This window comes from Bubalus kerabau, chromosome 8 (genome assembly GCF_029407905.1).
Source record: "Bubalus kerabau isolate K-KA32 ecotype Philippines breed swamp buffalo chromosome 8, PCC_UOA_SB_1v2, whole genome shotgun sequence".
NCBI lineage: Eukaryota > Metazoa > Chordata > Mammalia > Artiodactyla > Bovidae > Bubalus > Bubalus kerabau.
In genome coordinates this window covers 116,501,077-116,517,563 of record NC_073631.1, presented here as the reverse complement: position 1 = coordinate 116,517,563, position 16,487 = coordinate 116,501,077, and the positions used below count along the sequence as shown (strand labels likewise).

At 44.1% G+C, this 16,487-nt stretch overlaps 1 protein-coding gene and 1 pseudogene across 1 annotated transcript; one reads left to right on the top strand and one right to left on the bottom strand.

Annotated features, from left to right (window-relative positions):
* Nucleotides 1-364: 364 nt before the first annotated feature.
* LOC129658465 (sulfate transporter-like) lies at nt 365-2,462 on the bottom strand (annotated as a pseudogene).
* Nucleotides 2,463-4,878: 2,416 nt separating this feature from the next.
* Nucleotides 4,879-13,704, top strand: LOC129658763 (GTPase IMAP family member 4-like). Its single transcript, XM_055589600.1, has 3 exons — nt 4,879-4,909; nt 8,900-8,953; nt 11,970-13,704. Exons 2-3 carry the CDS (start codon nt 8,914-8,916, stop codon nt 12,893-12,895), a joined length of 966 nt encoding a protein of 321 aa, XP_055445575.1. The 5' UTR covers nt 4,879-4,909; nt 8,900-8,913; the 3' UTR covers nt 12,896-13,704.
* Nucleotides 13,705-16,487: the final 2,783 nt, after the last annotated feature.

Here is a 16,487-nt window from a genome sequence, read left to right as displayed (position 1 = left end):
AGTTGGTGATGGACAGGGAGGCCTGGTGTGCTGCAATTCATGGGGTCACAAAGAGTCGGACACGACTGAGCCACTGAACTGAACTACAGTTCAATTCAACAGATACTCATTTAATTCCATATGTGCAAGAAAGCTGAAAACCTAGGTAGTTTCTTCTTTTTGATTCTGCCTAACTAAAAGCTCTGCTGCATTTATGTATTGACGACGGCCATCAGCTTCAAAGGAAGAGTTCTGTCCAGCCAAAAGGCCAAAGTCTCCGGGGGGGTGGGGGGGGGGACAATTTCCAGGCCCACGGTACAAAATGCTGCACACTTGAACTTTTAAACAACTGGCTACACAGTATTCCTTCCTTCCATCTACTTTCTCAATCACTGAAAAAGCTCAGACCAATGGGAACATCTTTCGAGTTTTGAGAGTCTTCTGCAAAAGTCATTCTTCACATACACTGTAAAAGAGATTTTCCTCTTCTTTTCTCCAGTACTCTCCCTGGGCCAGGGAGTCCCTCACAGAGGGATTGCACTTAGCCAGCAGAACCTGGATGCGAATGGTTTCATAAGCCCCGAGAACTTCTTTCATCATGCGGATCCCTGCTGGATCTAAAAGCTGTATTGCACTGCAGTCAGTCACGATGGTGTGGAACTCTAAGGAATGGGAAAGTCGTGCTGAAACTTCATCCTGGATTCCACTGAGAGCGGCTATTTCCCTTTTGATCTTTTTCTTTGATACCTTCTTCTGAGCTGCCTATGAAATGATTGGATGGCATCACCGGTTCAATGGACATGAGTTTCAGCAAGCTCTGAGATTTGGTGATGGACAGGGAGGCCTGGCGGGCTGCAGTCCATGGGGTCGCAAAGAGTCGGACGTAACTGAGCGACTGAACTGAACTGGTTACTAAGACTGGATTGGGGGGTGGTGGTTTATAAAGAAGATTTAAAATATTCTCTGCTCATGTAATAGAGAGTGGATTTCTAGTGGACAAACTTGATGGCTGACTTAGCCTGACAGGTCTTGTAGGCAGACATGGATTCAAAGATTTCAGGCTCTTTTGTTGGGCCAAGCAATGAAGTCTTTGACTTCTGAGTGTAGAGGATGAGTGAAAACAAGAAAAACCAACTCCAATAAGCAGGGCTATTTCAGTACTTAGTTCAGAGGACAGCACAGTACCAAATGAGATAACTGTATCCATTCGGCTAATCCTCCACATCGTCCATGGAATTCTCTAGATACTAGAGTGGGTAGCCGTCCCCTTCTCCAGGGATCTTCCCAACCCAGGGATTGAACAGGAGTCTCCTGCATCACAGGCGGATCCTTTACCAGCTGAGCTTCCAGGAAAGCACCACATCTTGGGCAGATTCTTAAATTTACTTAGGGCTCTCCAGGGATTTGGCTTTCGAGGTGGCACTAATGATAAAGAATGCACCTGCCAATGCAGGAGACTTAAGAGATGCAGGGTGTATCCCTGAGTCAGGAAGATCCCCTGGAGGAGGGCATGGCAACCCACTCCGGTATTCTTGCCTGGAGAAGTCCCATGGGCAGAGGAGCCTGGTGGGCTACAGTACATGGGGGCACAAAGAGTCGGATATGACTGAGCTTCTAACACTTTCACTTTCACTAATGAATAATCCTCACCATTACTCCAACTGAGTCTGAGTCCAGGGAGATACTTGGCCTGAGATGTAACAGCTGTGAAGGAGGCACAGGTGACAAATCCACTCAGCAAGGCATCTGAGAGAGAGACTGAAACAAAGCCCACTTGATAGAGCCCATTGCTGCCTGAAAAACTCCAACCTTAAAGGTGACCGTACTGTCACAGCTACTTGTGTTACATATCTTGCCTGATGTCTGGCTTAATAGTGTGCTCCCACCTGAAACCATTCCCAAAGAAGGAGCAACATGGGCAGTGTCATTGACAGCTCTGTACAATTCTCAGTCAACTATAGCTGGCTGATCATAAGGCACAACACTCCAAAGATGCCCACAGAGATGTGATGGAGGTCCCCAATGGGAAGTAAACTGAGCCGACAAAAAAAGATGTGTGTAGACCATCGATATTTTCTTGGTCAGCCAAGAGAGAATAAGCAGTGGGCTGGGGCACCAACAAGATGCCCACAATCAAGCCAGACATCACATCTCCTAAAATGTTTTCCTCCAGGTTACATTTTGGGAGCCACTGCAAAACAGGAAGGAAACCAAAAATGATATTTTGGGGTTTGGTTGGATTGCACTGGAAATTGTAGGTTTTTGTGGCAAATTGCCTGAAGTTAGTATCTGGTTTCTCTTAAGGCTCCAAGTGGACCCTAGGATAAGGTCTGCAATGATCATTGGTCTCAAATTGCTGAAAGTTGTTACGTGATTCCTCTTCATGCTCCAGGGGGGATCCTACATGGAGACCTGTATTGGTTATTTCCTTTAACGGAGTCCTCAGATGAAATGTTATCTTGCTTTTTATTTTTCAAAGACATTTCTGGAGATAGATGTTCCAGCCTCCCTGAGCAAGAAATCAGATTGGCGAATTCACACAGGAGCTCTTCATCTCTCAATGCAACTGGTGCAGGACTCTCTTCTCACTTTCTACCTTCAGGCCAAGCTAGTTTGAGTGCATTCCTTCTACTTTGGACTAGCTCTCTGTGATTTCCGGGTCAAGAGACTTTTCCAAACCGCTTGATTCTGGGCCACCCACATACAACCTGCCTTCAAGGAGCATCTTCCACCATGGCGGGACTGAGGGGATAAGGTGGTGTGGGCAGAGGCAGCCCACCTCCAGGCCAGCGTCCCTTTAACCCATCGACCCCTTGCCCACCCATTGCCTGGTCCCTGGAAGAGGAGGGCCCAGCCAGGCAGGGCAGGGGAGTGGCATGCAGGCACCATCTAGGAGGTGCAGAAGGTGACTCTAGAGTGAAAGCCCAGCATGGTTTGTTGATATTTTGTTGAGGACATTTGCATATATGTTCATCAGCGATATTGGCCTATACGTTTCTTTTTGTGTGTTATCTTTTCTGATTTTGAAATCAGAGTGATGCTGGCCTCATACAATGAGTTCAGAAGTATTTCTTCCTCAGCAATTTTTAAAAATCATTTGAGGAGGATAGCTGTTAACATTTTCATAAATGTTTTATAGAATTCACTTGTGAAGCCATCTGGTCCTGGACTTTGTTTCTTGGTCTGAATAACACATTCAGTTTCATAATTAGTTATTGTGAAAGTGAAAGTCACTCAGTTGTGTCCGAATCCTTGTGAACCCATGGACTATACAGTCCATGGAATTCTCCAGGCCAGAATACTCTAGTGTGTAGCCATTTCCTTCTCCAGGGGATCTTCTCGACCCTGGTCTCCTGCATTGTGGGTGGATTCTTTACCAGTATCCCCACCTGTCAAGTGTGAGACCCGGTTAGATTTCCCAATACGGAGACTATAGAACTGGTTATTGGTCTATTCATATATTTGATTTTTTCCTGGTTCACTGTTGGGAGATTGTACCTTTCTAAGAATTTGTCCACTTCTTCCATGTTGTTCATTTTATTGGCAAGATTGTTTTAGCTATCCAGGGTCATTTGTGTTCCCATACAAATAGTAAAATTTTGTGTTTTAATTCTGTGAGAAATGCCACTGGTTATTTGATAGAAATTGCATTGAGTCTGTAGATTACATTGGATAGTGTAGAACAGTATCGTGACAGACATTTTCACAATATTGATTCTTCAAATCCCTGAAAAAAAAAAAAATATATATATATATATATATATATACAGTTGCCTCCTGCCTCTCTGGGCGGCTCTCCAAGATCAGCAAGTGGGTCTCCCTCAGGCTTCTGTCATATCACTGCTTCTGCACTGGGTCTCAGAGCATGAGAGATTTTGTCCATGACCTTTGAGAGTGGGGTCTCTGCTTCCATGCCTTCTCACTCTCCCATGCATAAGCCCCCTTTGGGGCTTCTCAGGTGTCTCAGTTATAAAGAATCTGCCTGCAATGCAGAACACATGTATTCAATCCCTGGGTCAGGAAGATCCCCCGGAGAAGGGAATGGTTATGCACTCCAGGATTCTTGCCTGGAGAATCCCATGGACAGAGGAGCCTGGCGGGCTACCATCCATGGGGTCACAAAGAGCCAGACATAACTTAGCAATGACACAACAAAGTCAGATATTTTGGGGGCTCACCTTTCTAGTGCAGGACCTCCCCCCTCCGGGGAGCCTGAAGTGGGGCCCAATCCCTTGCTCCTTAGGGAAAACCTCTGTTGTTGTGATTATCTTCCCATTTGTGAGTCACCTACCTAGGGATGCGGGTCTTGACCTTACTCCCTCCTATCTGTCTTGTTGTGGTTCCTTCTTTTTACCTTGGATGTGGAAAATCTTTTCTACTAGTTCTTAGATCATAGTTATTTTCTAGATACTTATAATTCTGGCATGCCCATAGGAGGGGTTGTGCTCAGGGTCTTCCTACCCTGCCATCTTGGCCACACTCTGAGCGTCAGCACTCTGGTTTTGACCCAGTAGTTTTTTCTCGACTTTCACAGCATGACACATCTTGTTTCCCTCCCTTTTGTAATCTCTGCATGGCCTAGTATGGTAGTAACTAGGCAGGTGTGGCCATTCAACTGTAACTTTCAATTAGACAATTTGGAATAAAATTTAAAATTCAGTTCTTCATTTACACTTCTTACATTTCATGAGCTCAATAACCCATGTGGCTCAGGGCAACCATACGGAACCACACAAAACAGTTTCATCTTTGCAAAGACTTCTAACTCTCCTGGATGATCACAGGGGCAGCAGGTCTTTGGGGTGAGTTTGGATGGCTCCTCCCTCACTTCCTGTCTCCTCCTGCCTCCTCCTTTTAATAGCTTTGCATCACCTCCTGGTTCAGCCTTGTCTTCAAAGTAAGAGAAGGGAGCAGGCCCCAGATTTTCTAGGTAAGGGAAGAAGTGTGTTTGTGGGGGTGAGAGGGAGGGAGGGAGGGAAATGTGTGATTTGATGGATGGGGACTCCTCCCCTGGATCTGTATCTTAAATCTCCTTGCAAACTTGCTCTCAGAATATATTTCTCATTGGGTTTCTGTTTGCTGTTTTTGATGATTTTAGGCTGTAATCTGTTTTGAAGGCTGAGCCCTACAAATTGATGCCTCTTTCCATGGTGATGGCTCAGAGGATACTTGTACAAACAAATGATTCCTCTCACCATTCATAGAATTTATTAGAAAACTTGAAGTTTTCAGGATTAGCATTGACCAAACAGACAGAATTCATTCTGTGGGAAGCTGGTGTTGAGAAGAGCTCGAGAAGATGTAAGAGGCACAGCTCAGCACTTCCCCTGTTGCAAAACCAGCACACAGAGCAGAAATAGTGAGTCTGTTACCCAGTTAACCCTCTGCTCAGAGCTGCCCCTTTGGACCTGCCTCCTCAGGGACAGTCTCTTCCTGGGCCTCACCCTGAGTTGGGGAAGAGAAGCTTTTAGAAGACAGGAGGAGGGAGATGCCAACCCATGTTACTGTCTACCGTTCAGGAGAAGCAGGGGACCAACTGATGCTTGTTCCTTAAACAGTAGGAGGAGAATTCAGCCATCCAGTGTCAGTGTGTAGACAAGGTCAGGCCTCTGGTTTAATATCTGAACTAGGATAAACAGAACAGCATTAAAGAATGCTGAAGGAGAGCCCACAGACTGGACAGCAGACTTTAAGAAATAACCCAAACCTTGTATGTTCCTATTTCTGGTATCTTACTCCTTCTCCTAACGCCCACAACCAACATGAACTTTATGAACAAAGCTTATTCTTTAAAATTCGGTGATATCAGTTCCCAGTTTATAAGAAGCTATTTCCTACTCTTATTCCTAATCGACTTTCAAAAGAAAGTGCTTCAAATTTGTATTTGATGCATTCCTACCAGATGACTCTTGCCGGGGTCCAGCCCCAGCTGATCCAGGGTATTCGAAGGAGAGACGGCGTAGGCGAGGGTCAGGAAACAACTGCTTAATTAAACGTTAATTAAGGATATAAAGAGTAATAGAATAAGGATAGCTCAGTAGGAAAATTCAGTGGAGAAAAGAGGCTGAGTAGCTTGGTTTATGCGGGGGACCAATAAAACTTCAAGACAAGAAGTTTGCACCACTTACGTAGGCCACAGGCATCCTTCCGTTCTCCTGAAAGAGAGGAGACACTGAGGCCTCCCCGGTCGGATCTTAGAAGCTCAGGCATAATTAGTAAGCATGGTGGGTTCCGCGCTCCAGAGGAGACTCAGCCAGAGTGAGAGGGAGACATGGGGAGACCAGTCTTTCGAGGAACTGATCCCAATTCTTTATTTTCCATGGTCTACTTTTATACACTGAGATGTTATGCAAAAGTCACGTGGGGTCAGAAGTCCTGACTTTTATCAAAGTCAGGTGCTTCATACAAATGCATACAGAGGTCTTAGGGGTATTACATCATCTTCTGGCCAGGGGGCCTGCTGACAATTTATGACCCTCTCCTTGTGACAGTGGTCAGTCAACCAGGACACTTATTTCTCCAGGGGTGATTATTCTTAAAACAGACGCCACCCAAATAAAGTTACACTCCTATAGGGAGAGGGTGTAGGGGGTTTTAGTTAAGGACAGAATTTACTTAGCCTAAGGTCTAACGTGATTAATATCAAAGGTTAATACTTATTTCTTCTATATATTCATTAATGTGTATAAGGGCAGGGGATGTGGAGACTTAGCAGTAAACATCGGCTCAACAAATGAAAAACCCTTCACCAATACGATTTCAAATCAGCCCATTATACTTATACTAATAGCTTTCTAACTTTTCTAAAGAACCTGTTTTTAGAAGGTTTAAAGCATCTCATGCCTCTCACAGTTGGGAGGCTGTGAGCAATCACATGTGGCCGGACAAGCCTGTCAGGCAGGCTAGAGAACCTTCAGAGGAGTTTGTAGGTTGAAACATTCCTATCACACCCAGGAGTTTTTATTAACTGGAGCTCTAAGTTAACTCCTTCTCCGAAAGAGGTGGTGGGGGACAGCCCCCCATAAAGCCAGAGGTGTAGGTGAGAGCACAAAGTAGTAAAGTAGGCAGGCTCTGGTTATGGGGGTAGATGCTCGAGGATTTCCAGGGGGACTCCTAAGGCTCGATCCCGCCTTTGCGTATGTCGAGCCTCCTTCCTCATGACCTTTGCCATGGGCGGAGTGCCTCACGCCAGCCCCCAACAGACTCTATCTTTAGCAAATAGCATTTTCAGCCTGTTCTAGTTAACATCTGCTCTGCTAAGAATTCTTCAAATGGCTTTCTCCATTGCCCAACCTTAGTAGGTAGTGATAAAAGAAAGCATCTAAAATGTAATGCAATGTTTCAAGAGCAATGTGGTTTTAATAAGGAAAAGATAAGTTTTTTCACAGCCAGATGCAAGCGAGATATAAAGCTCAATCACAGAGGAGGCAAGAAACAGTGGGGTATTTTTTAATCAATTAATTCATTAAACTAATAGTTTTTGAGATCCATGCTTTGTCCAATACTGTGCTTTTTTCCTCGGGAATAATGGGGTATGCAAGACACAGACAGTTCACCATCACAAAGCTAGCAGTCTACAAGGAGACAGTAAAAAAAATCAAACCACTTCCTATTGTGGTATGTATTCTATAGAAACTCTAGGGTGTAGTTAGAACAAACTCCACACCAAACCTGTCTTGTTGGTTGATGATGTGTGTGGAGAGGCCCCCTCTGGAGAAATAACAAAACACTGAAGCCTCAGGGCTGAGCAGAAACCAGTTGGCCATTGGGTGGGGGTGGGAGTGCTCTGGGGAGGGGGAGGTGCTCCTCAAAGATCTAGGAGCTGGGGAGAGCTTAGGGGATATAGGGAACACTGAGGAGGCCAGTATGATTAAAGCTTTTTGAGAGAGAGAGAGAGAAATTGATCGTGCAAGGCCTTCAGGATCATTCCAAGGGCTTTCAACTATTTGAAAAATAAAAAACAAAAACAATCCATTAGAAAATCTAAATGAGAAAAAACCAAATATCAAAAAGGCATCTGACTATGTATAGAGAGAGTAACATGGAAATATACATTACCATATGTAAAATATGTAGCCAATGGGAATTTGCTGTATGACTCAGGGACCTCAAACCGGGGCTCAGTAACAACCTAGAGGGGCAGGATGTGGAGGGAGGTGGGAGGGATGTTCAAGTGGGAGCGAACATGGTAAACCTATGACTGATTCATGTTGATGTTTGGTAGAAACCAATACAATGCTGTAAAGCAATTATCCTTTGATTATAAATTTTAAAAAGGCCTCTGACTATTGAGTAGAGGAGGGATTGAAGATACAGTATCATTTGGGAGCCTACTACATTGCAATCAAATGATAGGATTGGATTCACATGGAGATGGGGAGAAATGGATACTTTTTCATTTGGGGAACTAAAATCTGTAGGATTTGGTGATGGACTGTGAGCAAGTGAGGAAAGAAGTGTTTTAGAGATGACCCCGAGGTTCTTCATGAGCCATTTTGTGATGCCACTTACTGAAATTTGAACCAGGTTAGGGATGGAAGTCAGGGTTTCATTTTGTCCAAATCGGTTGGAGATGCCCACAAAATTGCTAAATGGAGAATTTGACTGGGATAGAAAAGGTTGTAACACTGGGAAGGGTCTAGGCTGCAGACTACATATAAATGGCATTCAGAGCAATAATGGAATAGAGGCGGGAAGGGCACCCAGAACCAGTGCCAAGGAAGCACTTGAAGCACTAACATCTGTGTAAAGAAATTTGACAGTCTGAAAATGAGACTGAAAGCAGAATTAAGAAGTATTGAGAAATAGAGGAGAGATCGAGCAGCAAGTTTATGAAGAAAGTGTTGTTTACAGGAAGTCAATGTTTCTGGTTTGTTCTGCATTTCCCTGACATAACATAGTTCTGTCTCTCTATTCCCAGGAATCCACACCACAATGGCAGCCCAGTACCTCAGCGAACCCAGGACTAGCCACGGTGAGAGGCTGCTTGGGGAGGGCAGCCAGGCTTGGTGGGGAGGGCTGGGTCTCTCCTGCCCTGTCATCCAGCCAACCTGTACAAGAGTGAAACATCTTCAACCACATTTCTCATTTTCCCCTCATTTGCTCTGCTCTCTCATTCTCTCCACCCTCTACACATCCTCCTTGTGATGTAGCTTAACAGCGAGCAGGAGGAGAGTTCCAATACCCTGACTGCTCCCGGGCTTGATGAGGTTTCTTCTTTGCTACTTCCTGCCATGTGGGCACATGGATCAGGGGCTGTGGCCTCCCAGATGGTTTCTCTGCCCCTCTCTTCAGCCCAAGAGGACTGGGAAGGAGGAATGTGGGGGTGATCAATGCCTCATTCAGGCCCCTAATTTCCCTGCTCCCAGTGGCCTCACTCTAAGCAACACACTCAACAGACTGATCACTCCATTTCTCATATAACCCTCCCTCTACCCGTTTATCCTAGGAATAGAATTTATCATTTGAGCTTATGCTGGTTCAGCAAATCACCCTGTAATTTAGGAACCTAAAACAGCAACCATTTAGTTGGCTCTTAATTTTGAGGGTCACTTCCACCTCATGCGAAGAGTTGACTCATTGGAAAAGACTCTGATGCTGGGAGGGATTGGGGGCAGGAGGAGAAGGGGCCGATAGAGGATGAGATGGCTGGATGGCATCACCGACTTGATGGACGTGAGTGTGAGTGAACTCCAGGACTTGGTGATGGACAGGGAGGCCTGGCGTGCTGCGATTCATGGGGTCGCAAAGAGTCGAACATGACTGATCGACTGAACTGAACTGAACTGGGCTGTGCTAGGGTCTGGACCAACCTGGCTAATCTCAGCCAGATTGACTCATGTGTGGGTGCTCAGCTGGTGGTTCAGGATTCAACACAATATCTTGGATAGCCTCACAGACATGTCTGGTGGTCAGCAAGCTCTGGGTCGGCCAGGCAGACAGGGATAACAGGGCCTTGTGTCCCTCACCAAGTAGGCTAGTCCAGGGCAGGTATAGGGTTCCAAAAATCAGAAAGAGAAGGCAAAGCACAATGTGTCAGTGCTTTTGGATTCTCTGCTTAACCATGTTTTCATGATCCTATAATCCAAAGCAAGTCACATGGCCCAGTCAGACTGAAGGGTTGGAGAAACAGACTCAGCATCCTGATGAGAGGAGCTGAGAATCCACCTTCCCAAGAGGCACAAGTGCAGAGATGGACTCCTTCGTGGCTATGGCTGCCATGTTCAGAGGTTGCCATCCATTGGCCACATATCAGCATTGGGCAATGGTTGTGGTGTTGGCACTGTCCTTGGTGCCTTTTCACTGCCAGGCCATGAATTTCCTACACCCTCTCTCTAAGGCCAACCAATGCCCTGGGATCTCCTTAGGTTGGAGCTTCTATTGTGAGGCTAACTATTAAGAATACTCTGAATTCTTATGTACATTTTTTTTTTAGATAAATCTTAGCCATCCCATATCCAGTGTTTGCAGCATTGGGTTACTTCTTTTATCCCAGGATTCTGGTTTTGAAATGGGTAAAACTCTGTCTTAGGGATTCAGGGAGCAGCAAACACTTCATCAGAAAGAGTGTGGGAGATGGAGATTAACTACAGATTTTGTGGACATCACAGGAGGGGTTTCCTCAAGTTCCTGGTTCTGTTTGATTGATTTTTTTTTTTAATTTTATTTTATTTTTAAACTTTACAATATTGTATTAGTTTTGCCAAATATCAAAATGAATCCACCACAGGTATACATGTGTTCCCCATCCTGAACCCTCCTCCCTCCTCCCTCCTCATACCATCCCTCTGGGTCATCCCAGTGCACCAGCCCCAAGCATGATTGATATTTTTTAAAGATTAGCCCACGTCACAGAATAGACTAAAAGAGACAATGTGGAAGTGGAGACACCTGTTAGGAGACTGCTGAGGCAGGGGTGGTGATGGAATCTGGACTGGAATGATGATCTTCAAAACAGAGACAGACGAACAGATTTGGAGCCAAGAAAACATGCTGATGGGTTGGGTCTGGAAAGTAGGGGAAAGAGGGGAGTCAAGGGCGACTCCTAGCTTTCCAGTCTGAGGACCTGGGTGAATGGTGATGCCTCTGAAAATAAATTGGAGTTGGTAACAGTGTCTATGATGTTGTACCTGGGATAATGTAGGCATTGTCTCAAAGCAGAAATGGGTAGATATAACATAGGATTCCTCATGCAGGAATCAGACCCTTAAGTTCAAGGGCCACCTGGCAAGGTCTGCCTTCTTGGAAAAACAGGCTTTCACATGTGACTGTCAATTGCTTTCCCTCTGGTCCTGGGTCTATGCCTGACAAATCCAGGGGACTTTGACTTTATAGACACATTGCAGAGATATGCAGAGACTTGCTAAGTACAAGCACAGAAAGAGCTGGTAGATGATTTGGTGTTTAAATTCAGGTTTCAATTGCTGTGCTCTACTGCTCTGATATTAACTTTCAACTTTCCTAGGAAGTCGAATATGCATAGTCAATTTTGTGTTATCTCCTATCTTATGAAGAACAGCTACTGGTAGCAACTCAGAGACCTCTTCTTAATCACATTGTTTCCTCCTCTATGAGCTTTTGCTTCCACAAGGTCAGAGTAAGAAGCTGAAAGGAATCCTGAAAAATATCCATTGTTACTGTTGTTCACTTGCTAAGTCATGCCCATGGATTGCAGCTTGCCAGGTTCCTCTGTCTTCTACTCTCTCCTGGAGTTTGCTCAAATTCATGTCCATTGATTTGGTGATGCTGTCTAGCCATTTTATCCTCTGCCACCCGCTTCTTCTTTTGCCTTCAAACTTTTCCAGCATCAGAATCATTTCCAGTGAGTCTGCTCTTTGCATCAGGTGGCCAAAGTATTGGAGCTTCAGCTACAGCATCAGTCCTTCCAATGAACATTCAGGGTTGAATATTTATTCAGTGGGCGGGAGCCTTGCAGGGGAGACATTTGAAGTTCATTCTAACACTGGGTCTTCTGTTTCCTGATGTTCCAGGGCTTGCAAACCCCGGAGATTCCCAGCTGAGACTTGTTTTAGTGGGTAAGACTGGGGCAGGAAAAAGCGCAACAGGAAACAGCATCCTCAGAAACAGCGAGAAAGTGTTTCCGTCTAGCTTTTCGGCTGTATCCATCACCAAGAACTGTCAGAAAGAAAGCACCACCTGGAAGGGGAGAGAAGTTGTCGTCGTGGACACACCTGGCCTCTTTGACACGGAGGTCCCAGACGCTGAGACTCTCAAGGAGATTACCCGCTGCATGGTGCTGACCTCCCCGGGGCCTCACGCTCTGCTCCTGGTCATCCCACTGGGCCGTTACACGCTGGAAGACCAGAAAGCCACAGAGAAGATCCTGACGATGTTTGGAGAGAGAGCTAGGGAACACATGATTCTCTTATTCACCCGGAAAGATGACTTAGAAGGCATGGATTTCCGTGATTACTTAAAGCATGCTCCTACAGCCATCCAAGAGCTGATTCGCAAGTTCAGAGATCGCTACTGTGTTTTCAACAACAAGGCCACAGGAGCTGAGCAGGAGAACCAGAGGGAGCAGCTGCTGGCCCTGGTCCAGGGTGTGGTGGACAAGTGCAATGGTCGATACTACACGAATAGCCTGTATCAGAAGACCGAGGAGGAGATTCAGAAACAAATCCAAGTGTTTCAAGAAAATTACAGAGCAGAGCTCGAGAGAGTGAAAGCTCAGATAAAACAGGAGCTTGAAGAGGAAATCAGAAAGCTGAAGGATGAACTAGAACAGCAAAAGCGGAAGGTGGAAATGGAAAGGCAATTGGCAGAAAGGGAAGCTTACTGGGTTTCAAGGCAGCAAACAGCCAGAGATGATGTTTTGAGTCAGGATAAGATATTTGAAATCATCTATACCTTGTTACAGGTTGCTTCCTTTGTCTTCCCTCTGTTTAGGGATTAAACTTCATGAAAATCTTTCTATATTTCCTGCATATTTTGGGGTGGTCCTGCCCCACGTAACTCAGAGCATTCTCCTTTTTCTCTGAGACTCTCAGGGCTAAGGAGAGTAAGTTCACTGTTGATAATTGGTATATGTTTGATTGATTTAACAGGAAGAGGATAAATTCTCAACTTGTGAAACTCCAAAGCAGAAAGTATTGATGCTCCTTATTTGTGAATTCTTTCTCAGAGACACCAAGACAGGGAATGCAGGAGACCAAAGAAGATGACCCCAAGCTTTCTCTCTTTATCCCTAGAAAAGATTTCTCTGCTAGATTCTTTCTAGATTGGTGGGTGAGAGAATCATGTGTTCCCTAGCTCTCTCTCCAATCTCCTTACAGCTTTTTCTCACTTATTTTGTCTTTAGACGGTGCTGATCATCTTACCCTTATAGTTTATTAGAAAGATCAATTCTTTGCATTAGTTAAACTTACAGAAGGAGATACTGATAGAAATCTTTCTAGATGAATGGAAATTTGTTCACTTATAATTTTACTGAAGGCCTCAAATTGTTCCTTATCAACTGACCATTACGAACAAAGAGTTCTCTGGCAAATAGATCTTTCAGAACTTAACTACCTGAAATGCCAAAAGGCACAAAAGATATTCAACAGATAAGGGAATAATGCTTGGTGTGTTCAGATGTATCTGTAGGAAATCTTTGACCAACAAACAGTTTGCTGAATAACCAGTTCTCTCCTTTTCCTGTGAAACTAACAGCTGCCCCATGCAGAGGAATTGTTTGCTTACTGTTATTTTAATAAAATGCTTCTGTTCTCTCATACTTGTGCAAATTGGAAAATGTTTTTTTTTTTTCTTCCTTGAAAAGCACCACTATTCCTTCTAAGAACAGGGATGAATTTCAGTTTTTTTTGTAAAAGTTCAAGATGATTTTGGTGTAGACTTGGTCCACCCTCCAGACATCTCCCCTCCTCTTTCCCCCAAACCCCAGAAGGTTTGAGCCACATTTTCAACACCTCTATCAGTCAAAGTATATATTCTCCTTGGATTCATCCATTATGTTGGTAGAAATTATGTGTAACCGAGGTTTCTGAGACCTTTGTGGCTTTCCTGCTGCAAAAATTCTTTTAAATCTATGGATAAAATAGAGACATCCCTGTCCCTTTTCTCCTCTTCCAATGGGTCCTCTTCACCTATTAATTGTAGGCTTTCCCAAGCACATTCCCATGCTCTTCCAATATGGTCTGAAGGTCACACGTGATCTATGCCAACTCTCCTTGCTTGGTCATCTTAAAATCATCTTCTCCATGCCCTAACCCATTCTGTCCAAAAGAGGACATAATGCCTTGCCCTGACTTCCCCCAAACACACAGGACTGTACCCTTAACACAGCTGCTATCTATCTATAGCTGACTTACTTTGCTGTACAATAGAAACTAACATACTATTGGAAAGAAACTATTGCTGTTGTTGTTCAGTCACTAAAGTGAAGTGAAGTTGCTCAGTCATGTCCGACTCTTTGTGACCCCATGGACTGTAGCCTACCACGCTCATCTGTCCATGGGATTTTCCAGGCAAGAGTACTGGAGTGGGTCACCATGTCCTTCTCCAGAGGATCTTCTTGACCCAGGGATTGAACCCAGGTCTCTCCTATTGTAGGCAGACACTTTACTGTCTGTGCCACCGGGGAAGTTAGCAAAGGCTCAAGGATATGAGAAGCACCTGGCAAAGAAGCACAGGACTCCAGCAGAGTCGGTCACTCTGAGTGGACAGATTCCATTTCACTCGGCAGAATGTGGGAGAACTTAGTCTTTATAGTTTTCTTCATTGGTGTTTCAGTCAAAATTCTTAGGTGTGAATTTAACATGCTATTGTATTACAACTTTCCACAAGCAAATATTCAACCAAAGAACAACACATACCCCTCAAAGAAAATTAAATTCAGGTTTAAGATAAAAAAAAAAAAGCTAGCTGCAGTGGTAATTTTCAGTATAAATACATTCAATTATTCTTATTCTTGCATCCTAGGTTAATGCTGTAGATGAGACAAAGAAAATCGTTCTGCTATTTATTTCCCATCTCATTCCTTTAAATCATTTCATCAAAATAATCTGAACATGGGTATATGGATACTTGTTTTGTTATAAGAATGTACAGTTTAAAAGTCCCTGAGACACATCCAAGAATGGATTGAAATGTATTCAATGTAATTCCATCTATGGGGTCGCACAGAGTTGGCCACGACTGAAGTGACTTAGCAGCAACAGCAGCAATGTAATTATTTGCCATATTTTGACACTGGCTTTCTTTGGGATTAAAATGAAAACTGACCTTTCCCAATCCTGTGGCGATTGCTTAGTTTTCCTGATTTGCTGGCGCACTGAGTGCAGCACGTTAACAGCATCATCTTTCAGGATTTTAAAGAGTTTGGCTAGAATTCCATCACCTCCCGTACCTTTACTAATTACCAAGGACTTGGCTCCCTTCCCTAATACTTAAGGAATGTGACTTTTAAAAAAGATATGCATGATATATATACACATATATAATATATATAAAATAATATTTACAATTTTCCATGCCTGGTTTACAAAAAGCAGAGGAACCAGATATCAAATTGCCAACATCCGTTAGATCACACAGAAAGCAAGGGAATTCAAGAAAAACATCTAATTCTGCTTCATTGACTATGCTAAAGCCTTTGACCGTGTGGATCACAACAAACTGTGATCTTCAAGAGATGGGAATATCAGACCTCCTCACCTGTCTCCTGAGAAATCTGTTTGCGGGTCAAAAAGCAGCAGTTAGAACCTTGCATGGAACAACAGACTGGCTCAAAATTGGGAAACAAGTATGACAAGGCTCAGCCTGTTTACTTAACATATACAGAGAACATCATGAGAAATGCTGGGCTGGATGAAGCACAAGCTGGAATCAAGATTGCCAGGAAAATATCCATCACCTCAGATATGCAGATGATGCCACCCTTATGCCAGAAATTGAAGAGGAACTAAAGAGCCTCTTGATGAGGGTAAAAGAGGAGAGTGAAAAAGCTGGCTTAAAACTAAACATTCAAAAAACAAAGATCGTGGCATCTGGTTCCATCACTTCATTGCAAGTAGAAAGGGGAAAAAGGAGAAACAGTGACAGATTTTCTTTCCTTGGGCTCCAAAATTACTGTGGATGATGACTGCAGCCATACAATTAGAAGATGCTTGCTCCATGGAAGGAAAGGTATGACAAATCTAGACAGTGTATTAAACAGCAAAGATATCGCTTTGCCAACAAAAGTCTATATAGTGAAAGCTATGAGTTTTCCAGTAGTCATGTGAGAGTTGGACTATAAAGAAGGCTGATTGCTGAAGAATTGATGCTTTTGAACTGTGGTGTTGGAGAAGACTCTTGAGAGACCCTTGAGCTGCACAGAGATCAGTCAAACCTAAATGAATACAGCCTGAATATTCATTGGAAGGACAGATGCTGAAGCTGAAGGTTCAATACTTTAGTCACCTGTTGTGAAGCACTGACTCATTAGAAAAGACCCTGATGCTGGGAAAGATTGAAGGCAGGAGAAGAAGGGAACAACAAGGGAT

Coding starts and splice junctions, on each gene's coding strand:
- LOC129658763 (XM_055589600.1), top strand. CDS start 8,914: ATGGCAGCCCAGTACCTCAGCGAACCCAGGACTAGCCACG. Junction 8,954..11,969: donor CGAACCCAGGACTAGCCACG/GTGAGAGGCTGC, acceptor CTGATGTTCCAG/GGCTTGCAAACCCCGGAGAT.